The 24519-nt window shown below is 41.1% G+C and overlaps 1 protein-coding gene across 3 annotated transcripts in view; it reads left to right on the top strand.

Moving 5' to 3' along the window:
- Positions 1 to 24519, top strand: part of ANKRD44 (ankyrin repeat domain 44) — a 326656-nt gene that overhangs the window by 282354 nt on the left and 19783 nt on the right. For all 3 annotated transcript variants that reach the window (XM_057551441.1, XM_057551440.1, XM_057551439.1), the window contains exons 17-21: positions 6147 to 6218; positions 14545 to 14746; positions 18745 to 18832; positions 20367 to 20484; positions 22080 to 22296. In XM_057551441.1, coding sequence (XP_057407424.1) covers positions 6147 to 6218; positions 14545 to 14746; positions 18745 to 18832; positions 20367 to 20484; positions 22080 to 22296 — 697 coding nt within the window. The remainder of the gene's footprint in view (positions 1 to 6146; positions 6219 to 14544; positions 14747 to 18744; positions 18833 to 20366; positions 20485 to 22079; positions 22297 to 24519) is intronic.

The following is a 24519-nucleotide window of genomic DNA, read 5'->3' as shown; positions in this document are numbered from 1 at the left end:
AACTAACAAAGAAGAATCACTAAAGGAAGAGGCATATTAGAGGAGCTAGATTCCAATTAAGGTCCCCTGTGACTGCTGTGTAACTAAAATGACTACTTACCACTCCTAGGAAACAAAGAGGAAAATCTCAAAGATCAAAGGGAATTGTTGAAGTTAGAGACATAAAAAGACCCACATACTTTAAAAACACACACACACATGCACACACACACACAAAAAACTCTTGTCTCCTACCCTCATCCCTGTTGGATTTTTTTTTTTTTTTAATGTCAGGAAAAAGTTTCAGCTTATCAGTTGATAGGAAGACATTGTTTTGTGGGGTGAATAACATGGGTTTTGAATTAGACCTGGTTCAATTTCCTCATCTGTATTTTCCAGGCTGTGTGAACTTGAGCAAGTTACTTAATGGATTACTTGAGGATAGATTGAGGTGATCCATGGAATGCTCAGGTCATAGTAAATGCTTAATAACTTTCGGTTGTCATCAGTGAGAATCTTCATCATTATCACTTATCACCACCACCGCCTTCATATCATGGTCATCACGGCCTCCACTGCCGCCAGTCACCATCACCATCACCATCACCATCATCACCACCATCACCATCACCATCATCACCACCATCACCATCACCATCACCATCACCATCACCATCACCATCATCACCATCACCATCACCATCACCATCACCATCACCATCACCATCACCATCACCTCCTCACTCTCCTGGTTTTCCTCCTACCCCTCTGTACCCTCCCCTCCTCACAACCCCTTTTGCAGACTCTCTTCCTCTTCCAAACCCTAAATACTGGGATTCCTGAGGTTTACGTCCTCTCTCACTACACATTCTCCCTGGCAGCCTCATCCACACTGGGGGCTTCCTATCTCAGCCATTGCTGATGACTCCCAAATCCATTACTCCAGCCAAGGTCGCTCTTCTAAGCTTCAAACATTATATCCATCTGTCCACTGGACATCTCCCCTTAAATGTCCCAGCAGCACTTCAGACTAAAGCTCAACACAATTTCCCTCCCCCTGACCTTGTGCCTTCTCTTTGTTTCTTATCTTAAAGAAGGCATCACAATTCACCCTGTTACCAAAGCAAGAAAATTGGGTGTCATCCTTGACTCTACACTTTGCCCTTCCTCCGCTGTTCAGTCGATGAATGATGTCTGTTACACCTTCTAGGCTCTCAGGTTCATGTGGGTAGTGACCATTTTAGAACTGGAAATCTCAGTGCCTAGCACAGTACTCAATAACTATTGAATGAATGAATAAAGGAGTGAATGAAAGTCCTGAATATCCCCACTTCCTTCCATTTCCTCTGCCTCTTCTGTAGTATAGGCCACCGTCCGTTCTCAACAACTTAATAATTCATAATTTAGAAATCCCATAGTTGAAATATCGTAACTGATCTCCCTGCTTCTAGGGTTGCGGTCCTCACCCCCAGCACCCCTGCAGTTCATTTTTCCACACTGCACAGAGAGATTTTCATGAAACCCAAGAATCTGATCATGATCATACCTCTTCCCGGCTGAAAGCACTGCAGTGACTCTCACTAATTATCCTGATTTGATGTCCTGGCTTACAGCTGTTATCCCGGCCCAATTGTCAATCTCATAAATGTCCTGAATTGGGCGATAATGATATGATCACCCTATACCTAATCTCTCGTCTGCTTACGTTTCCAGCCTAATTGCTCCTCATTCTTTCCTTACCCCTACATGCTATCTAGTCTTATTAAACTTAAAGCTTTTTGTATTTGTTGTGTTCTCACACACTCTTCCTTCTGCCTAGAAATTCCCTTCTCTCTTTGCCTCGCAGATTCCTACCATCCGGGTCTCAGGCTAAACCTTCCTTTACAGAAGCGTCTTCTCTGACCCCCAGGGTTATGTCAGGTACCTCTTCCTTCATGTTCCCATAGCATCTTGCATCCTAGCTCTTGCCTCACTGTTTTCACTACCTGTTAACTTCTGTGGTTCCCCACTAGCCTCTAAGTTCTCTCAGGTCAGTGACCACATCTGTTCGCTGCACAGTTGAATCCTGGTGCCTAATCCAGGCTCCCCAACAGGGATGACATTCAGCAAACGTGTCGTGAATGAAGTAAAAATCACATGCTATTAGAATGATCAAAGTACACGTGTGGAAAAATCTTCCACGATAAATCTTCTGGGAATATGCCTAATTTTTGACTGTAAACAGTACATTTGTCTTCTTGCCTCTGTTCATCGTGTTTGTGATAACGGTGGAAATGATTCTGTGTTCCTTTGATTAAAAGTTCATTCTAGGACAGGATTTGGAGTTGGTACGCACGGTCAATTCCAGGAACTCTTGCAGGTGATAATGTTGCAAAACAAAGCAAAGAACAGCTGTTTTCTAGCCTTTTCAAGCAGTTGAAGCTACTTTTATTTCAACTATGTATGGCAGACGGTTTTAAAGTTATTTGTTCTGAAGTTAAAATTAAATTTGCTCTCATTATTCTAATGTATCCTAGATTGCTTAAGTTCCAAATTCTATTCTCACACTAATAAAAACAAACATAAAATGTCTCATACTTCCGATATAATTATTTGTATTGTATTATTTGAAAACTTGAAATTGTGTGCTTTTAGATGGTAAATTTTACACTGTTATTTGATCTACCAGAGAATGCAAACATTTTGTTTCACATGCATTGACTAGAAAGGAGTTCTGGACCTATCTAGGGGTCTGTGTACATCATTCTATTAAGTGAAAAGGAAGGTTAATGGCTTTTATTCCAAACAGAAATAGCTTTAGTGTTTTTACTACAAAAACCATACACATTCATGGCCAAAAAAAAATCAGGAAAGATAAAGAAGAAAATAAAAATCATCTGTACTCCCACTTTTAGGTTACTGTGTTAAACATTTTAGGGTATATATTTCTCGTCTTTTTTTCTAAATGTGTAGTCATATCAATGCAGTTTTTTAAATGTAAATGGTATCATTCCACACATATGGCTTTAAAATGTGTTTTTCCACTTGACAAGTTTGGGACTTTCCAGGAGAAAAAAATGGGTAAAGAGCATGTTAGGAAGTTTTGCTTCCTAGCGTATTGAGTGGTGTAACTTCCCTTTTGCCATCCCCATTAAGAAAACTTAAATAATCTGTATTACTTTTTGAATCAGTCAGGGTTCATTTGAAGGAAACAGAAGCCATGCTAGCTGTTTTAAGCAGAAAAAGATTTGATTTTTTAAAAATAGGTGTTTATAATATTGTTGGAAGGTCTAGAAGAGGGCGCCCTAGGCTGATCCTCCAGAAATAAACCTAAACTGCACTTGGACTGCCAGGGCGCCTGCCCCTTCCTCATGATCAGGGAGATGGGGAATCAGAAAGGACCCTGGAACGGCTGCTGCATAGACACATCAGCCCAGCTGACGTACGGGGAAGGACTTGTCACTGCCACTGCTATTGGCCCTAGAGCCACACAGCATCTGCTGAATCCACACTGCCCAAAACGGATGCCTGTATCCCTGTCTTGCTTCTCTGCCCTCACGAAGATAGTAGCCTGTACACAGGAAGCTAAAAGACAAGCTAAAGTCTCCATGACTTTGCTTACCATCAGAAATCAGAGATGCCCTCCGCTCACTTCTGTCTCTAAAATTTCAGACTGCATCTAATTGGCAGAACCTAAATCACATCTGAAACCCTAGTTCAAGAGAGTCTAGGAAATGTAGTTTGGATATGTCTAGTCTCTGCTCTATAGGGCAGCCCAATCCCATCAGTCAGGAGGCTGGAGTGGACATTGAATACTGCCATATTCACCACACATCAAGGCTTTGGGTGTTGGGTTTTTTTCCCTTTTGGATGCATCACTATACAAAGAAGAACTTAACAGCAACATAAAGAGGGAGAGTTTATCAGAAGTGGTGATATATACCACTACAATTTATTTACTCCATCCCTATTGCTATTTATTCATTTTCTGTTTTTTTTTTTCATATAAACAGTGTCTTGATAAACTGCTCTTAGCAGAGTCACTAATAGCCTCCATGTTCCTAAACCCAATGGGCAATTTCTCAGACCCCATTTTACTTGACCTATCAGGACTTTTGATGTGGCTATGCGTTCTCCCCTTGAAACTCTTCCTTCACTTGGTTTCGGAACCTCCCGCTCTCCTGATGTTCTTTCTAGCTCACCTGCTCGTTCTGCATCTCCTTGCTGGTTCCTTCTCATCTCTCTAGCTCTTAATGTTGGGTGCCCAGGATCCAGTCTCCCTTCTCTGTTTACTCCCTGGCTCATCTCATCCAGCCTTATGGCTTTCAATACCCTGAAGTCCACACCCGTGTATCCTACAGCTGCCGATTAACATGTACTTTTGATGCTTTAAAAACATCTCAAACCTAACATTTCCAAAATCGAACTTCTGCTTTTTCCCACTACATATATTCCACTCACTTCTCCATTTCAGTTCGTGGAACCTCCATCTTTCAGTTTGCTTACAACAAAATCCTGAGGGTCGTCCTTTACTTCTCTCTCTCACATTCACATTCAATCCATCAGCAAATCCTGTTGATTCTGCCTCCAAAAATATCCACAGTCCAACACTTTTCTCCATCCCCACTTGCTCCCTGTGGGTCCAAGCCACTGTTATTTCTCTTTTGGACTTTTGCCCCAGCTCTTCAGTGGTCTCTGTGCCCTCCCTAGAGTCTAAAAGTTAGAACGTGTCACCTCTCTGCTCAGAGCACTCCAGTGAAATTCTATCTCACTCAGGATAGAAGTCACAGACTTTTTACAACAACCCAGAAGGCACCTTATGATACTACCACCCACAGTGCCACCATCTTTCTGATTTCCTTTCCATCATTCTCATCCTTGCCCACCTTGCTCCAGTCTCACTGATGATCTTAAGCATCTCTGTCCCTAAAGGACTCGGCAATTGCTGGCCCCTCTGCTTGGAATGCTCTTCCCCCAGACATCCACAAGGCCCTCTCTTCGCCCCCAGACGTTGTTCAGCCATCACCTGCTCAATAAGGCCTTTCCTGATCTCTGTATTTAAAGTTGCAAATAGACCTCTCCTCCAGCCTTCTGAACCCTCCTTCTCAGTTTTATCTTTCTCCATCGCACCTACGGCTTTCTAATTAATTATATAACTTCTTTCTTCTATTGCCTGCCCTGCCCCCCATGAAAAAATTGATTTTTAAATATATTTTTAATTATTGAATCAGTGCATGGAACAGTATCTGGGCACATTGGTAGTCATTCATCAAGTGTTTGTTGAATGAATATATTTCTTTTTACATGTGTCATTGTGCACTTGTCTAATTATTTAGTGGGGATTAATTCCTAGGGTCAAAGATATGCACAAAATTGCCCGGAAAGGTTTTAACAATTTGTTCTCCCAACAGGAGTCAATGAAATGTCTTTTTCCTGATGCCCTCACCAACATCATACCCTAGTCACACTATCCGTTCCATTCCTTGAGCTCACTGTGTTCATCCCTACTTGATGCATTTGCACTGACTCCTTCCTGCCCCAGAATGCTCTCCTGCCACATTTTGACTTGATTTCACTCTTCTTCTTATTCAGGTCTCACTTGAACTGTCATCTCCTTGGAGAGGCCTCCCCTGGCCATCAGCTGTAGAGTAACTTCCCAGTCACTCCATATCACATCACCCTACTTTACTTTCATTACAGCATATTTCACTACCAGATATTTTCTTATGTGTATGTTGTTTATTTGTTTGTCTGTGCTTTCCCGCCCTAGAATGTAAGCTCCGTGAGAACAAGAGCTTCCTAAGTCTTTTGCAACGCTATCTCCATAAATGTGTGTTTGATAACGGAATAGACCCTGGGTATTGTAATTTTCTCATTGTGACGATCTGCTGGGTGGGAAGTGGATTTAACATGAATTATTTGCCTAGATTGGTGAAGCTGAGCAACTTTTCAAGTATGAAAGCTTTCTTTTGAATAGCAAATGCTAAGATGACCTAGAAGTTGAAATATTCAGTTAGCATATTTGTTTTAGATATGCTATATCAGATTTCTTATGTTTCTGAGAAGTTGCATGATTCCTTAAGTTTCTGAAGCCTCCTTTCTCATTTATGTCAACATTTGTATCCATAAAGTAGGATTCCTTCTGCAAATTGCACTCACGTACTGTTGTTTTCTTTGTGTCTCCACAGCTTTTGGAAAGAACCAACAGTGTTTTTGAAGAGTCAGATGCCGGTGCTACCAAGAGTCCGCTCCACTTAGCTGTAAGTGAGATGCTGTGGGCAGCTTCCCCTGTTACAAAAAGAACCTAAGTGTTCCTAAAACTAGGCTGCTCTTAAAAGGAAAGCATAGCAATGCATAATAACTCATAATGGAAACAGTACATGGGTAAAGGCTCAGGCTGCGGTGAGAAAGCATGTCTCAAATTCCAATCCCAGCTTCCCACTGGAGACCTTAGACACATTACTTACCCTGTCTGAGCCTCGATTTCCCCATCTGTGAAATGAGGATACAGGAAAAGAGACAACGTGCATGAGGCCGTATCACAGTGCCCTTAATAATGACTGTTATAAATTTTAAGTCTCTAAATTATTATTATCTAGTAGTTAAATCAGTAAACTGAGGAAATGTTTTATTTTGGTTTTAGAGCTTTAAGTATAGACAACAAGTATTGAACTTACAGATAATCGAATGCCACAGTTAAAAACTTGAGATATTTAAATACAGACTTGTGAGAGCAAGATGAAAATATGCATAATTGCAACTCTGCTGCTTCTGCCTAGGCTTGGAATCGGGGTCTCAGAGGAGGTATCAGGCGCTGGCTGATTCTTGTACTGGGTGAGATCTGGGAGGGAGGGGAGCAGGGGTTATTCTGTCACCAGTAAAGCTTCCTTTCCACATCCGAGTCATTGAAGAGAAATGCAATAGCTCAGAGTGAGGATCCCCAAACTCTCTCTGAGGGTGACCGAGCTGGGAAGTTCACTACCACTCTACTTCAGTTAAGGTCTTGCTAACCGTTGATAATCAGCAGCTGTTCCCTAGGAACCTCTCAAACTGGCAACAGCCAACTCACCTATGCAGGGTTCTGCTGAGCTGTGAGGCCTCGGTCCAGGGCCATCAAGAAGGTGTTTGGATCCACCCAGAGGCTGGATGCTGGGAAGAGTAGGATGCTGGGTCTCTGTGTTTAATGGTTTTGACATTTCACTCAGTACCACGCACACATCAGCACTTATTCAGTTTCCTTCTGATGAAAAATTGAGATGGAGATTTTGGAGAGCAAAGAGGAGTGTTTTATTGATGGCATACATAAGCAGTCAGGCAAGGTTAGAAGGGATGAGGCCATCCCGTAAGGATTGGGATGAACCGATCACACTCACGGAGCCCTCCCTTCTTTGCCAGTCTCCCCACATACTCACCAGCACACCTGATAACATCCCACTCACCACCCTCTGCCACATCTACCAACGCAGCGACTATACACACGGACACACGCACACACTGAGTCCAGTGAAATCAGGCTAAAATGTCCATTCGTCTTTCTTCCAGGCATGGGCTTAGAGTAGAAAAGGTGGATGGAGAGTGGGATACTTACACGTATAAAATTTCATACCAGTTGGCTCTTAGTACAGGTTGCTCTAAAGGTTGACCCTAGAATCTCTGCCCAGCCATCTGCTGTGCCTGGGGAAGTTACCCCAAAGCTGGGAGAGGCCTATTGGAAAGGTTATCTCAGGTAGAATTCTCATGCCCTATGAAGGTCGGGTTGATTGCATTGCTAAGCCTGCTGGTAATATGAGAAGAGACTTTCCTAGCTTCCAAAAAATTCTATCATCTCTCATTCTTTTTTTTTTTTTCTTTCAAAAATTATTGTTGAGTGCTTACTGGGTGCCAGGTACTCTGCTAAGCGTTGTGGGTTCCCAGTCCTGTAAAGACAGGGTGGTACAATATCATTGGAGAGAGTTGGGCTTTGGTAGTTCTACACCTAGGGGATCCTAGCCACCAGTCTTCTCATTAGCAACTCGCCTGGACATGGTCTTTCCATCTGTAAATTAAAAGGAGTGAGTTAAGGATCCCCAAACCCTTTCCAATTTGTTAATTTATTTAATTGTTTTTTGTATGATCTTGGCCAAGTACCTAACCTCTTGTGTCTCAGTTTTCCCATTCATAATACAGGGAGAATAGCAGTACCTCTGTCATAGGGCCACTGGGGGGATGACCTGGGTTAAGGCATGTAGAGCAGTTAGAACACCACCTGGCACTATCATCCTCGCTCTTAGTAACATCAGTATCATTCTTTCCTTTGACATATACTGACTGTGCGTGTACCAAACACTGTTTCGGGAGCTGGAGAGATGGCAACAAACAAAACCCAGCCACTGTCCTTGTAGAGTGTGCAGTCTAGGAGAGACAATAGGCAAGTAAATACGCAACATGGCAGGTGGTCAGAAGTGCTGCTGCAAATGGGAGCAGTGAGACAGAGAGCATCGAGGTGGCAGGCTGGGCGCTGTTTCCCACAACATAGCATCTCACGTTTGACCGGGGGTGCGACGAGCTAACCATTTGGTCTCTGACAGAAGAATGCTCTGGGCAGACGTGCAGAGTCCCTGGGGTGAGAGCACACTTGGCATGTTCCCAGAACAGCAAGGCCACCATGGCTGGAGCACAGTGATGCGGGGAGGGTGGTAGGGGTCCGAGTGTCATAGAGGGGGCAGGGAGGCGGGGGAGGGCCACAGACTCCAGGGGGAACTTTGACTTTTTCACTGAGCAAAAGAGGAAACCATTTGGAGGGTTTTGAGGAGACAGATGATGTGATATGACTTTTATCTTAGAAGGATCACTTTAACGTCTGCATTGAGTTTAAATTGTCAGGGAACAAAGCAGAAACTAGACAACCAGGCAAGCGATGATGGTGATAACTTTGACCAGGGTGATCGCAGTGGGTCAATTCTAAAACTATTTTATTTTTTCCCTCTAAAAGCTAATACTTTTTAAAGAAATTATTATTTGCTCCAAGAACCCCGCAAGTATGCCCATAGCCCTCCCCAGGGCCCTCTGTAGCAATTAACTTGATTAAAACCCAAGGCACATTATTTCTTCCGTGGAAGATTCTACAGTGAAAGAGAACCAGATGCCCCCAAACCTTGACTACCCCAAGAAACCTGACTGGCCTTGAGTTAACTATTTCCTGGCTGAATGATTCAAGTCTCCAGGGTTATCTGCCCAGTGAATTTCATAAGCATTTCATCCACTTGAAAAAAATTAAATCAAGGAACAAGGCTATGCAAATGAAAGGCTCCAGCTGTCAAGATTTCCAGATGGACCCATTGTTTCATGGATTCTGTTGAGATCCCAAATTCTTTCTCCTTGCTGCCCTCAGTTCCAATCTAAAAAGTTCAAAGAAATTAATTATGTTTAAGAAGTATTTAAGTTACTTAATGAGATTTTTTAAAGTCTTTTGTAAAACAAATTTGAAATGTTTGATTGCCACCTCAAGTGAAGGCTTAAACTGGGTTGTCTATTGAAAGCCAAAATACTACATGCTTTTTGAACCAGCATATTTGCTCTTTTGTGTGATTACTTCTTCCTGGAGATATTTTAGAAATTATTTGTGGAATTAACCACTAAACACCTGATTTAGGATGGGAATAGAAAGAAAAATAAGACAGTGTTCATTATGCACTGCTGATATGAGAAAGGTCTTCTTTCCTGACTACCTGAGTCTCTTTCAGAGAGTTTAAACCTTTATTGTATACTTTCTTATAGACTCTAAGAACCACATAACAACTGCCTAAAGACAGAATCATGCATTTAACCACAGAATAGAATTCCATATTATGTGGTAGTTTGTTTCTAGGGTTAAGCCCTAAAGTGTGAGGGTAAGTGAAAATTCTTGTATTATCAAATTTACCTTTATTATTTCCATTAAATTGCCCTGGAAGTATAGTATACATAGTGTTATGTCTTCAACTCCGTATCGCAATGGTTTTGGATACTAAAATTCAAGAGCTGCAGGCTTGACTAATGGAAGAAACAAAGGGAATTCTATATATAAATCTGGCCTTTCAACCATCCTGTCTTTGAATTTTTAAGTGCCTGATATAGAAGAAAATATGGATTGGAATTCTGAAGCTTTCCTTCAGCAGGGTTCACTCCATTTTATTTTAACGTTAAGCCTCTTTAACTTTAACACATGCAAATAGGTTTATTTTTTGTTGTGAGAATTAAAGGAGAAACTGCAGGGGTCTTTTACAGGAGTTAAGTTCTTAAGTCAGCGCCTAAGCTAAGTGTCCTTTGATGTGACTCTGCTGTCCTGAACAGTGCTGATCCTTCTACATCGCCTTCCTTCCCAAATGTGTTTCTCTTTGCCCTGGGTTTTCTCTTTATTAACATCTGAATATGTGAGCCATGGTGCTTTGTAGATATGCATGCAGTTTATAGGTTGCCAATTCTATTTTCCTAGGCTAAGTCAAATTGACAGAAATTGTAAATGTTTACTATCTTTGTCATCATAGTAACTGCCACTGAAGGACTGAGCATTTGCAAAAAGCATCTAGAACCGTCTATTATCTACATGGACTCATTTCCCTTTGATGTAAAGTCAGGATTTCTACATAAGCTGAATCAGTCACTACCATTACCATTTAAAATTAGAAGAGGTGTTATGCAAAAATAAGCCACAGACTCAAGCCCAGAGCCAAGTGAGATAGACTGACTTACACCCTGATGTAGATGCTCCTATTGCCACAGCCCTTTATAGGATAGGTGCTCCCAAGTTGGCTTAAAATCACCAATGGCGAGTTGATGATGGCCGAAACTAGGTGATGGGTATTTGGGAATTTATGCCACTATCCTCTATTCTTTATATAAATTTGAAACTTCCTGTAATAAAAAGTTAAAGAAGCATATATCTTACGGTCTTGTTTTATCCTCTCCATAGTAGGAGCTCGTGAGAAGCCCACAGCTCGGGCTCTGGGATCTGACTGGTCTGCCTTTGAATTCCGGCTCCACCACATAAGGCTGAGGGCTGAGTAACATCTCAGCCTTTCTGTGTCCTTGTTGGTGAGATGGGGATAACAATAGCATCCAAACCATGGGTTGTCATAATAATTAAATAAGGTGCTACGTGTCCAGTCCTGCCTGACACACAGCAAGTACTCAGTGAAATTAACTATTGCTTCAGAAGTTAGGTTAGACTAAAGGCTTTCTATCCTAGGTTTCTGATTCAATATTTGTTATTAAGCTCTCTGAGCCATTACACATAGGCAGGAAAGTATTTTGCTTGAAAGTCAGTTAAATGGAATTACTGGGAAAAATTATAAGACATTGCCTAAAAACATAGATTCTGGTGGTCACAGATTGTGGGTTTCAAACCTGACTTTGTCACTTACTAGCTTAAGTGATCTTGGGTGAATTAATTAACATTGCTTGTTTTGTTTTTTTCATCTATAAAAAGGATGTTTGCAAAGATTAGAGCTCAACACAGTGCCCTCAATAAATAGTTGCTATTTTTAAAATATATTCTTATCACTAATATTAATAAATTATAATAGCAGTCATTATATTCATTCATTTATTCATCAAATAATTGTTGAGTGTCTACTCTGTGCTGTGCACGAGTCTAGAATACAGCAATGAGCAGTACACATAAAGTACCTTCTGTCCTAGATAACAAACAAATCAATAGATATGTAACAGATATCAAGTGATAATAAATGCTATAAAGCTAAAATAAAGCAGGATAAGTGGGGTGGAGAGTATCCGATATGTTGAGGAGAAGGGTAGTGGGCTACTTTATATGGGCCTGAGAAGCCACCAGATAAGGGGACAGTTGAAGCAGAATTACTGAAAAAACCTTGTGGCTCTTTGCGGGAAGGGCTTTCCAGGCAGGGGAAACAGAAAGGACAGATGCAATGGCCCAGAGGAGGACATGCATGACTTAATCATAGGGGGTGCAGAGGGGAGGCTAGAGTGGTTGGAACAGAGTGACTGAGGGGCTATGCTGATGGACAGGGTCGAGGGAGGCCAAATCCTAAGGGCCTGAATGGTCATGAGAAGTTTGGGATTTTATTATCAGTGAGGGAATTATCAATGAGTTTTCATCAAGGAGTGCTATATCTAACTTGAATTTTAAAAGATTTCACCCTGTGGCTGTTCAGTAATCGTTTGCAGGAGGGCAAGGACGGAAAGGGAAGCTTTTGCCATAATCCTGGCAACAGAGGATGTGGTATAGTGAGAACTGGATAGATTCTGGATATATTTTAAAGAAAGAGTAGAGATGATTATGGCTTGGAAGTAGAGATGATCGTGGCATTGAGGGCTGCTACTAGTCACCCAACACCTGTGTGTGAATTACAACAGGGATATGGATAGATATTTCCTGCCGGATGCCCGAGAACCTGATGATACCTCTGTGTGGTTAGCAGAAGTGTCCCTTCCTCTCAGCAGACACATCCCTGTACCAGGGCATGGCAAGGCAGTGGGAAGGGGTGGGGAAGCTACTTGTCAGCACCCCCTTGCCCCAGTGTCCCAGAGCCCTTGTGCAGGGCTACAACCCTGGGCTTAAGAGCGAAGACGAAGAGGACTCCAAAATATTGGGCCTGAGCAACTAGAAGAACAAAATTGCCATTTACTGAGATGGAGCAAATTTTAGGAGGGAAATTAAGAACTCAGTTTGGGACATGTTAAGCTTGAGATGCATATTAGGTATTCAAGTGGAAATTTCAGTAGACAGTTGAATATATATGTCTTGCAAAGTAAAAGAAGTAGTTAGAACTGGGATATAAATTTGGGATTCATCAGCATATGAGTTATTATACTACATATATATATGTTTAATATGTAGCATAATAATCATAGTCATTTACAAAAATAATATAATGAGAAAGTTTTAAAAACAGTTCCTGTCAGCACTCTTAAATCTTGTGGGTCCTTTTAATCTAGTTTTTGTTACTGTTGTGGTTGACATGTACTTGGGAAAAACATTCAAATGTTTTTTTAAAAGATAAGGTGAAATGAGTCCACATGTTCATTACTTTACCTCCCATTTCTAGAGGTAACCACTGTTAACAGTTTCCTTTGTATCCTTCTAAAATTTTCTATGAATACAGAAATATACATAGATACAGATATGTGTATATCTGGATATATTTGCTTTTTATAAAATTGTTATATGTACTATTTGCAACTTTTTTTACAATTTTTGATAGATTTTTGTCAAATCACCCTCCACAAATGTCACACCAACATATACTCCCACCACCAAAGGGTAGATTGCTTTTTTTTCACCAGGTCTTATCTAATACTGGACATGGCCAAACTTAATCATTGCCATTTGGTAGTTGAAAAATAGTACCCTGAAAATTTACATGGTTTTTTTTCGTATATGTATTGACCTTTTATATTTCTTTTTCTGTGAGCTGACTTTTCATGTCCCTTACACATTTTCCTAGTTTTTAAAATGGTTTGTATAAGTTCTTTGTGTATTAAGGAAATTAGTCCTTTGTCTGTGCTAAGCCATTTTTCAAATAAATCGTGCCTTGAGTAATTGCTGCAGTAGAAAAACAGAAAGTGCAGGAGACATAAGAGGAGACTTTGGCTGCTGACGGCACTGGGGACAGGCTTTTCCTCTGTCTCCTTCTTTACTTCCCTCCACCAAATCCCCACCCCCACTGTATCCTTATCTGTTTTCTTTCTTTTATTTCAATGTCCTTGGCCTTATATGTGCATATACATTTTTTTTTTTTTTTTTTTTTTTTTACCTTACAGACTTAGTAAAAATTACCTTTCGGGCTTTTAGTTTTGTGTTTTAGTATGAAGCCTCCTAACTTTAATGCAGCATAAGACTTCACAATAGGTCTGAACTTGGCACTGATGTATGGAATATACTTCCATAATTGGTTTTATGTTTTCATTATAATCAGTGGAGGAAACAGAGGAGAGAAGAGGAAGCATCAACTATGTATAAGACACGATGCAAATCCTGTGCGATTTTATCTCTTCTCGTCTTCTCTGGAAGGCAGCTTTTATTGCTCTCATTTATAGATGAGGAAACAAAGTCTAAGTGAAATTAAGAAACTCACCTAGGATCACGAGGTTGAAATTTAAAATGTTGGACTGTGGCAGAAGGTCACTATGCCTCTGTTGAATTACAAAGTCCACAGTGTTTTTAGTGGTTTTTTCCCTCGAGGTTTAACAGAAAAGCCTCCTGAAAAAATATTCTGATTGTGTTAATAGGCTTAGGACTGAACTGGCAGATGAAAAAATATATTAATTCATTCAGCTGTTAGTCTGCATTAGATTATTAGATCAATAGATATAAATATAAGAATACACTAATACATTTAGTACCTTTGGAATAAATTATTTGACAGAAGAGAAAGAACATGAAGAAATGCATATGTAACTTTGAGGTCTGTGCATTATAATTTTTCCATCTAACTCTGGTTTTGCCTGTGTTTCAATAATTCCAAGCATCTTTCTGATGTGCTCTTTGGAGTGGTCTCCATGCGTGAGCTGAGAGCCTTAGCCCCTCACGTGGATTGTTGTGGGATTTAAGGTGAGCAGGCATTTGAGTGGTTGGTTTCTCCTTTGCAGGCCTACAATGGGCACCACCAGGCCTTGGAAGTCCTTCTGCAGTCGCTGGTGGACCTGGACATCAGGGATGAGAAAGGCCGCACTGCTCTGGATCTGGCTGCCTTTAAGGGGCACACAGAATGTGTGGAAGCACTTATCAATCAGGGTGCGTCCATCTTTGTGAAAGACAATGTAACCAAAAGAACCCCACTTCATGCCTCAGGTAGGTCTTGTCAAGAGTCTGGTTACCCTAGTTTTGTGGCCCACTTATGAGTTCCAGTAAAAGGATGGCAGCATTTTCTTTCATCCCAATTCTTAAAATATCTATTTTCTTTCTACATCAAACATGCCTACACTCTTCCAAAATGCTTTTGGCTTACTATCCACTTGGTGATAACTGGTATTCTATGGCCAGAGAGCCTCTGGCCTTCTTCTTTAAAGACAATTTTTTTTTAGAGCAGTTTTAGGTTCACAGGAAAATTGAAAAGAAGGTACAGAGATTTTCCACATACCCCCTGTCTCCCACATGTGCATAGCCTCCCCCATTATCAACATCCCTCACCAGAGTGGAACATTTATTACAATGGATGAACCTACATTGACACACCATAATCGTCCAAAGTCCATAGTTTACATTAGGGTCCACTCTCAGTGTTGTACATTCTATGAATTTGGACAAATGTATAATGGCATGTATCCATCATTCTGCCCTAAAATTCTGCCCTAAAAATCCTCTGTGCTGCATCTGGCCTTCTCTTTAACTCCAAAGAGAGTTCTGAACCTTTGGCCAATGGCAGTCACAAAACTTTCTGAAAAAAGGGCAAGGTGTATTGTGATCTTCAGATAAATTACATAGAATAAAATCACACAGCATTTCGAAGCACAAAATGAATGATATTTCACAGCTACTTCATAAAAGGAGTTGTCAGACAGCAATCTACTCAGTACGTTATTGTGCAGCCCAAATGGTACTTCTTCACTTTTGCTCTGATTCTTGATGCATCAGGTGTAAAAATAGGGACTGTTAAAAAGTGCATGTATTTTTCAAGAAGTAAGTAATTTGCCTTTTCTGGGACTTTTCTTCAACATACATAAAATAAAACTGTGTCCAGACACTTCTAGACATATACACAGATGTAAAGGTAATGTGGAAGAGTTTCTAGCTCAGCTAAGGCATAATTTCCTTTGGACTCAGGAATTCAATGATAATGGCCTTTGATCAGGAAAGCAGGTATCATCTTATAAAGAGAAATAACCATGAAATAATGGATGTATTGAGGAAGAAAAGGAGTGAAAGCAGTTTTCGAAAGACTTTATGATTCTTGTACTTGGGAAAATGTTCTTGGAATGTTAGATTTTGTGGAAGTATTGCCATCCACATCCCTGAATTTCCAAACCACTGAAGAAAAACAATATGGAGATTGAAAAACACGGTGTTGCCTAATTATCTGGAAATGATTGTTCCTGGAAAAAACTTTGGCAATGGTTGGTATGGTTAAATTATAAATTCTTATTTCCCAAAATCACATTTAGTCTTTTTGGTATTTTGGTATTTATAAGTATTATTATAAAGTTTGGTATTCTAGGCTTTCTTGGTGTTATCTTAAAGTTTACATTTAGTTCTCCTTTTTAAAGAGTAGTTGCCTATTATGAAGGCAAGCATTGTGCTTCAGTTACCATGTACTTCCTGACAATTACAAAGGGCCTATTTTGATTGTGGAAAATCACCCTTGTGAACAGGTAAACAATGAAGAATAATCATTGTCACTCATTTGCCGCTGTGATATTGGTTGTGGTCCAATGGAGCCCCCTAGTGGTCAAGAGGACTCACTCCTTTTGGGTTTCCCTCGTGTCATTCATTAAAAAGATGCAGGCTGTCATTTGACTCTGTTCTCCACAAAATGTCTGCTGTGCAGAAGCTTTAGCCTGTGCTTTGAGAATCTGCTTCTCCAGAATCTTTTCCAGCTCATTTGAGACGCCAATTTTTTTGTTTGTTTCAAATCCTGAGAGTACAGTGAGGAGGAGGAGCCAGGATGGATTTTAGAGGGTTTGGCACAGATAGTTGTAATGACAGTTGTGGTCTTTGAGCAGCCTGAGAAATGGCTGTCACTCATAGTCAGGGAGAGGCTGAGCTAGTCTGAAACAAAGCTGGACTTGGCAGTGCACAGCTAAAGGAGATGGTAGCATCTTTTTGTTGGAAGGCAACTGCGGAAAAACATAGTTTGTGGGAAGCCAACGAGAATCCTAGGGTAGCTACACTCTTACGATAAGGGGGAATTATATTTACTGAGGGCTATTAGCTAAGTTCAAAAAGCTACTGTACACGGCCTCACCTCCCACCCCCTCACCGCCCCCCCCCCAAAAAAGACACACTACTGAAAAAATTGGTTTGCTCTCCAGCATACTGGGTGAGTGATACGAACTTAGATGATTTTTCCCCCCTTCTTCTGTTTAGGCAAAAATCAAAATCCTTGGAACCATTATGATTATGAGTGTTTAAAGAATATCAAATTGCTATAGAAAGAGGAATCAATCAAAATATGCTGTACCTCCATTTCATGAGCATTATAAAATACCACCACCTGTAGTATTTAGCTATCAGTCCTCTGCTAATTATTTACTTTTGAGCATACATTAAACCCCTTGCATATTTCACCATTGGTAACAGATTTAATGTAATTTTTAAAACAAAAAGCAAACAACAGCAACAACAATATTTCCACAAAATTTCCTCCTGAGGTACATAAATGGGATGTTGCTGAGCATTAGCTGAATGCAATGTCTACAAAATGTGGGTATTATTCCTGTAGTTAATTTGAGTGGTGTCGATGAATGTGAGCTAATTCTAATACGTATTGTCCCTGAAAAATGTGTCTTTGTTAAATTAGCCTTCTCTCGTGACTGGCATGCAATAAAAAGGGCTGTAAAACGCAGCTCTTAGAAGAGCCTCTATCAACCTAACATAGCTGCATCTATTCCCTTGTCTCTCCACATCCATAACGAGGTTAATGCAATGTATTTTATGGTGTTCTCATTGTTCAGAGAGGAGAGAAGGTCACGTTTGGAATTTTAAACATATTTGTTCGCATCCTACTCCCTGAATGGAGAGCCATGTCTTTTGTAAGGCTGTGGATTTCATTCAACAAGCTGAAGGAAAGTATCTTACCTCAGGGATTGTCGTCCCCAGAGGTTTGCTTCCGGGCCCTGGGGCACCGCAGCTCCTAAAAGAAGCATCTTGCCTGGTGCTTGCCCTGCCCTGTGTGGGCTCTGCCCTGGCCGGTCAAGGCCAACCCAAGGTTGGGGCCACACTTCCTGCCCATTGCCAGCCCCTACCCAGGCAGCTGGGTGAGGAGGGACAGGGTGAGGGCCTGCCGCATCCCAGTCAGAGCTTGGAAGGGAGGGGGGGGACAGAGGAGATGGGGTGGAGGGGGGGGTGGTTGGGGGGGGGGGGAGGCCGCCGGGAGAAGGCAGAGAAATGAAGGCTTTGATTTGAGGAACTCAGATGGAGGCGTCCTCCAGCTACTGGAGGTCCATCTGTGAGTCTCCTGGGAGTGCCAGTCAATCAATGAGCAGTGAGCCAATGGCTCGTGTACACCTTGCTGGCTTGAGGTTTTGCTTTAAGTCACCACTAATCAGTTGGAGCAGAATAACTGCATCAACGTCTACCTCAGAATGTAAAATGATGGGGAAAAGAGGTAAGATCTGTTCCCGTCTCCCTTCTTCCCCTCCTCTGCTCCCCTCCCCGCTCCTCTTCCCTTCTGCCCCTCCCCTCATTCGCTTGCTCTCCTCTCCCTCCTCCTCTGCCTTCTCCTCCCCCTTCGACCTGCTTTTTAAAAAGGGCTGGAGGCAGGCTAGACACAGGATGATTATACAGAATTGAGAGGCTCTCTGAGAGGAACAGAAAGGATAACTGGAAAGTGGAGAGAGATGATCAGTCCCATAGGAGGAGATAAGAAAGGATGTCCTGTTTAAGGAAAAAAGCCTCTATACAGCAACCAGGAAAAAAAGTTAGTTGAGGACCAAAGTGCCCTATAGGAAGAAAGGGAAAGATGGGTTGGTAACATACACATTGTGTGCTTTGCCCAGCAGCTGGCACGACCTGGAAACCTGGAGATGTCTGTTAGCAACAATTGAAAACTACCCATTTGAAGTCCAAATAAATTTCACTTTGGAGGGATATGTGTGGTCTGTTAAAAGAATGTCCATTATTTTCTTTTTCAGTAATTAATGGTCACACACTGTGTTTGCGGCTATTACTAGAAATTGCAGACAACCCAGAAGTGGTTGACGTGAAAGATGCCAAAGGACAGTAAGTGTTCATGCGCTTGGGGTTGACATTTCAAATCACTGCAGGTGACTGGTTAATTTGTTAAATAGCTAGGAGGGCTGACTGCTGAATTCTGGGTTGGGGGTATATATTGGGGTGAAATTCATGGACGAGGGTCCTAGAATAATGCAGTGGCTTTGCACTGGAGTGTATATCCGAGAAAAATGTGTGTGTGTGTATATCTTGATGAAAAACAGCCAACTTTTTAATGTCCGTAGCCACGTGCTCTGGCCTTTTTAAAATATTCCCTCCTTTGTTCCTTTCTATCCATTTTTACCCTCTTCTGAAGCTGCTACAGTCTCATTTTTTAAATTAATAATGGAATAGGACAGACCTCAAGAAGTTATCTCCACTGTAAAAATCCTTCATATTTTTATCCTTCCCGAGTTTGTTTTTCCCGAGTATTTTCCATCTGTTAGCCCGTTCTCCCACCCAGTCTTCTCTTACAAATAGGAAAGGCAGAGCAATAAAGCACTAGTGACTCACCCCAGATATATGAGTTCATGTCGAAGCCAAAGCTGGAACCTCACCTCCTGGATCCCAGCACTTGGATCTTTCCTCTCTGGGCTTGTCTGACTTTTCTTTAAGGCAATGAAGCTTTGTTCAAATAAAATCTTGAGCCAAAGTCCGACATAGAAAACCATGAAGGTAGAGCTGCTCTGATAGAAGCAAGAGCATGTCTTACATATACACACTCCTTACTGTGGTGGCCCCCAAGCTGTAAGCTTATTCAGCTTTCTGCTTTCCGGAGAACTGCTTGTCTCTTTCTTGGTATGCACTCCTGACGCTGCGGTATTGAGCGTAAAAAAGGAAAATGGCTTGCGGCCAGTTTCGTTCCAGGTGCCTGCTCTGGATCTAAGAGCCCCTGGTTGTTCCCCAGAAGAAGGACATGCTGCCCTGAGGGGGAAGTCTGTATCTCCAAAGAATGGCCCATAAGGCATGCTGATGCATAGATAGTGGCACGTAGATAGTGGCGACAGAATTATGTGGAAATACAGGGTTTACTGATTTATTGTCTAATATTCGTTCCGTACTAAACCTATATATACATTCATGCTCTTTGAATAAACTTGCCTTGCAACCATCAGTTGTCTTGGCCCTTCTGACCCCATATTGGTGCTTTTCAGTTCCTTACCCCTCACCACCAGGAACTTCTAGCTTTCTGCAGCCGGTCTGCGGCACCTTACTCACTTGATATTTGGTCAGTGCTACATAGTTCTGAAAATGATGGAATTCAAATGAACATTTTGAGGTGGGACCTTCCTGTGCCCCACCCGTATTGATCAGTCCGCTGCCGCCATTCCATGTGGCCATTAGAGACCAGAGGCAGATAGCTTGTTCCAAGTAGCAGATAGCAAACTGGGGACACTCAGAAAATATCAAGCAACTGTCAAGAGGGGAGAGAGACTGAGAAAGAGAGAGACAAGAGAGATGGAGAGAGGGAGATCCTCCCACTGGAAGTGATGAGTATTTTTTTAATCTTCTTTTTAAAAGCCTGATTTCCCTCTTTTCCTAGAACCCCGCTGATGCTTGCAGTAGCATATGGACACATTGATGCTGTTTCGTTGTTACTTGAAAAGGAGGCAAATGTGGATGCTGTTGACATCATGGGCTGCACAGCTTTACACAGAGGGGTATGTGTATTTTCCTCAGCTTTAATCAAGCAATTTCATAGTGAGCTTGTTTCTTCTCCCCCTGCCCATATGAATTTTTAGTAAGAAAATTGTTTCCTGAGATAACCAATTAACCTCAGTCAGCCAAAAAAGAAATTACAAAATCTTTTGCAAAGGTAAAATAATGGCAGGTACTCTTAGGTCCAGCTCTTGAGTTGTCGCATTTGATTGTGATAATAGGTACATGAACACCTACTGTCGGTAGAACTGGTTCTTTCTGATCGCATGCACATCATAGGAAATTTGCAAAAATTTTTTTAAAGCACAAATAAGAAAATCATAATCGCTAGTAATCCCACCTCCTGGAGATAACCACTTTTTGGTGTATATATCAGCAATCTTTTTTTCTAAATATAGATTTGTTTTAAATTTTAAATTATTTATTTATTTATTTTATTTATGGCTGTGTTAGGTCTTCGTTTCTGTGCGAGGGCTTTCTCTAGTTGCGGCGAGTGGGGGCCACTCTTCGTCGCGGTGCGCGGGCCTTTCACTGCCACGGCCTCTCTTGTTGGGGAGCACAAGCTCCAGACGCGCAGGCTCAGTAATTGTGGCTCACGGGCCTAGTTGCTCCGCGGCATGTGGGATCTTCCCAGACCAGGGCTCGAACCCGTGTCCCCTGCATTGGCAGGCGGACTCTCAACCACTGCACCACCAGGGAAGCCCTTAAATTTTAAAAAGAGAGAATACTGAAGATGCTATTCGGAACCTGCTTTTTTTTCTCTTAGTATATCAAGTACCTTTTTCCATATCACTAAACGTTTTTCTGCCCTATCATTTTTCATCCTCCACTGTGTACAGGTGTCATAATTTATTCCAATGATTACCTAGTTTTGAGTAGCCATGCTATTTTTAATTGTTCTGTATACAATGTAGGCCCATTCCCCACCTGAAATATGTATCCTGCTGAAATATGTATCCTGTGGGTAATTCTTCATACACACCCTGCTGAACTGTTTTTTAAAGCATGTCAAATAATCCAAATGAAACAAAAGCAGAAATCAGAAAATTGCTATTTGAAGATGGTGCTGACCACCATGATCAATGAAAAGAAGAGGAACTATGAGTGGTTAACGCCATAATCATGGATCTTATTTCTTGGGTACTTCCTGCGGGCCGCACAGCAGGCTGAGAGCCTTTACATATCTCATTAGTCCTCACAACAGGCTGTGAGGTCATTATTACTATCCCCATTTACAGGTGGGTAAAGTGAGGCATAGAGAGACAAATTGACGTGTCCAAGTTTTATAAGAGGGAACCAGAATTTAACTCACATCTTCCTGATTTTAAAGCTGATGCTTTCCACTATATCACGATTCCTTTCACGGTTATGTTTGGAGAGTCAAGAAACGTTTCTAAAACACTGGTGTTCACACAGACCTTCCTGTTATGAATCCTGCTAGGTTGTCCTGCCTGTCTCCTCCCAAGTAGGATAGAGTCTGTTTCCCTTAAGACCCTGGCGTATGTCCACTTACTCTGAGCCCAGCCTCCCTTAGCCAACTGCTTCGCTTCCTGAGTCTTCTCAGATTTGTGTTGTGTTTTTCATTGCGACGCATCAGATTATGACAGGACATGAGGAATGTGTGCAAATGCTGCTGGAACAAGAAGTGTCGATTCTGTGTAAAGACTCCAGAGGGAGGACACCCTTGCACTATGCGGCTGCTCGGGGCCACGCCACGTGGCTGAGTGAGCTGCTGCAGATAGCACTTTCCGAGGAGGACTGTTCTTTCAAAGATAACCAGGGCTACACGCCGCTGCACTGGGCTTGTTACAACGGTGAGTTAACTGTCACTGGGCTGAATTCCATCAGACTTCCTGCCCCAACACCACTGTGATCTCAGAGGAGGTGGGAACAAGCGTAAAGCTGTAAACAAGAGTTTCCAATCTTTCTGCATTCAGATACCTCAAAAAAGATACCTTTTTTTTTTTTGATATTTTTCCCTCCGTGGCTACCATGATGCCATAATGGAGTGGAAATTCACTTTACCCTTTTTGTTGATCAGTAACCTGTATCTCCTAATCAGAACTTCTGATGAACTGAAATAACCAGTTTTAATCAGGGTTTCTTCTCTATATGAGACAACCAGGGATCCTACAAGGAATTAAAATAATACAGCTAAAAACAACCAAAACAATATGATGTAATAATCTGTCACAACTGACAGCTGGTAGATGCATGATTTATCTTTCAGTATTTCCTTTTTATGTCTCATAGTCCCCATTTATTTAGTTACACTTGCTACTTAGGAGATTTAAAAATTTGTGTTTCGCTTATTTGAGTAGAAGAGTAAATGCATGCTAATTGTTACATTTCAAAAATACTGAGGCGTCTAAAGTAAAATTGTCTCCATTCCCAACCTTACCTTCTGATGTAATTTGGTGTTTATCTTTCATAATTTTCCCTTGAGGATGTAAATAAATACAGATGTATGTGCATCTATTTTTTTAAAACTAGAATCATGTAACAAATATCATTCCGTAACTCTTCTTGTTGTTGTGTACTTAACATTCTATTGCAGATATCCTTACAAGTCAATGTGTATCAGTATACATTGATCTTTTTAATAGTTGTGTATTTTATAGCAGATAGATAAATAGGTATAGTCATGCATGAGTCTTGAGTGTGTATACCAGAATTTAATATTTATTCAGCCAGATCCCTGTTGATGAACACTCAAATTGTTTTCAGGTTTTTTTCCTATTACAAACAGTGCTGCAGTGTGTGTGTTCATATTATGGACCTTATATTCTGTCAGATAAGTTTCCAGAAGTAAAATTATTGATGAGGGCACGTATATTTTTTAATTTTAATAAATTATACCATATTACTTTGGTATATCATAATTTTTTACTCCACCAAATATGAATATAAAACTACTTTCCCAACCTTTTATCAGCCCAAAATGATATCATCTTTTAAATTTTTGTCAATTTGAAGGGCAGAAAAAAGTATCTCATTTTAATTTGTGTTTCCTTGTCTAATAGTGTATTGATTTATGTATTTGCATTTCCTCTTCTGGAAATTACTTTTTCCATCTGTTGCTCATTTTTTTTCCTATTGAGTTGTTTATCTTTTCTCACACATTTGTAGGAGCACCTTGTCTTAGGATATGAATCCTCTGTGTGTTACGTGTGTTGCAAACGTTTTCTGTCAATCTACAATTTGTCTTTGCTCCTTGTTGATGATGTCTTTTTCCATACAGAGATTTTTGAACTTTTATGTAGTTGAATCTGTCAGATTTTTCCTTTATGGTACCTGGGTTTACAGTCTTGCTTAAGAAGGTCTCCTACCCCTAAGCGTACATGAATATTTTCCCATATATTTCTTATTCTGCTTCTGTTGTTTTATTTTTCCGTTTTCAATTCTTCTATTAAAATTTTCACTCAGAAACTATGATTATTGGGTCCACAAAGGTTTTATGGTGCTTTAACTGTATCAATTTAATACCTTTCGTTATGTTTTTATTACAGTCCTCCTTTTTTCATTGGTTCTGACCTCAATAAGAGTCAAATTCTCTACTTTATAATGGCAGGTGGAAAACCTGCCACAAACCACATTTTCTCCCCTGGAGTTGGGTGGGGTAGGTATGGCAGGTCTCTCTGTTCTTAGGCCTCTCAAGGTACAAGCAGGGGAGGAGGAGCAGTCCTCTCCTAAACAATTCACCTTTCCACTGCAGTCTTCCAGGTCTGAGGTTTAAGCTCCCCTCTCCCCAGAATCTCCTTCACCAAGCACTTTGAAATACTGAAAGTCGTTTAAGGATCCCCAGTCCTACCTACATAGACCTTTAGATTGAGATTCATATAGTCTCTAAGAAATGGTTTGGGTATATGCTGCCCTAAGCTAGGTACTTTGGGGGAATTCATACTAATAAAGGGGTTGAAGTGTCTGGGACTGTTTGAGTGAGGGTTGGGTATAGTTGGAAAGCTAAACAGTATAACTTACATAAAGTTAGGGGATTTTTATATTCATTACTTCATATGCTTCTCCCTAAAAGCAGT

This window comes from Balaenoptera acutorostrata, chromosome 8 (assembly GCF_949987535.1).
Source record: "Balaenoptera acutorostrata chromosome 8, mBalAcu1.1, whole genome shotgun sequence".
NCBI lineage: Eukaryota > Metazoa > Chordata > Mammalia > Artiodactyla > Balaenopteridae > Balaenoptera > Balaenoptera acutorostrata.
The sequence above is the reverse complement of the archived record's forward strand: the minus strand, read 5'-3'. Positions and strand labels throughout refer to the sequence as shown.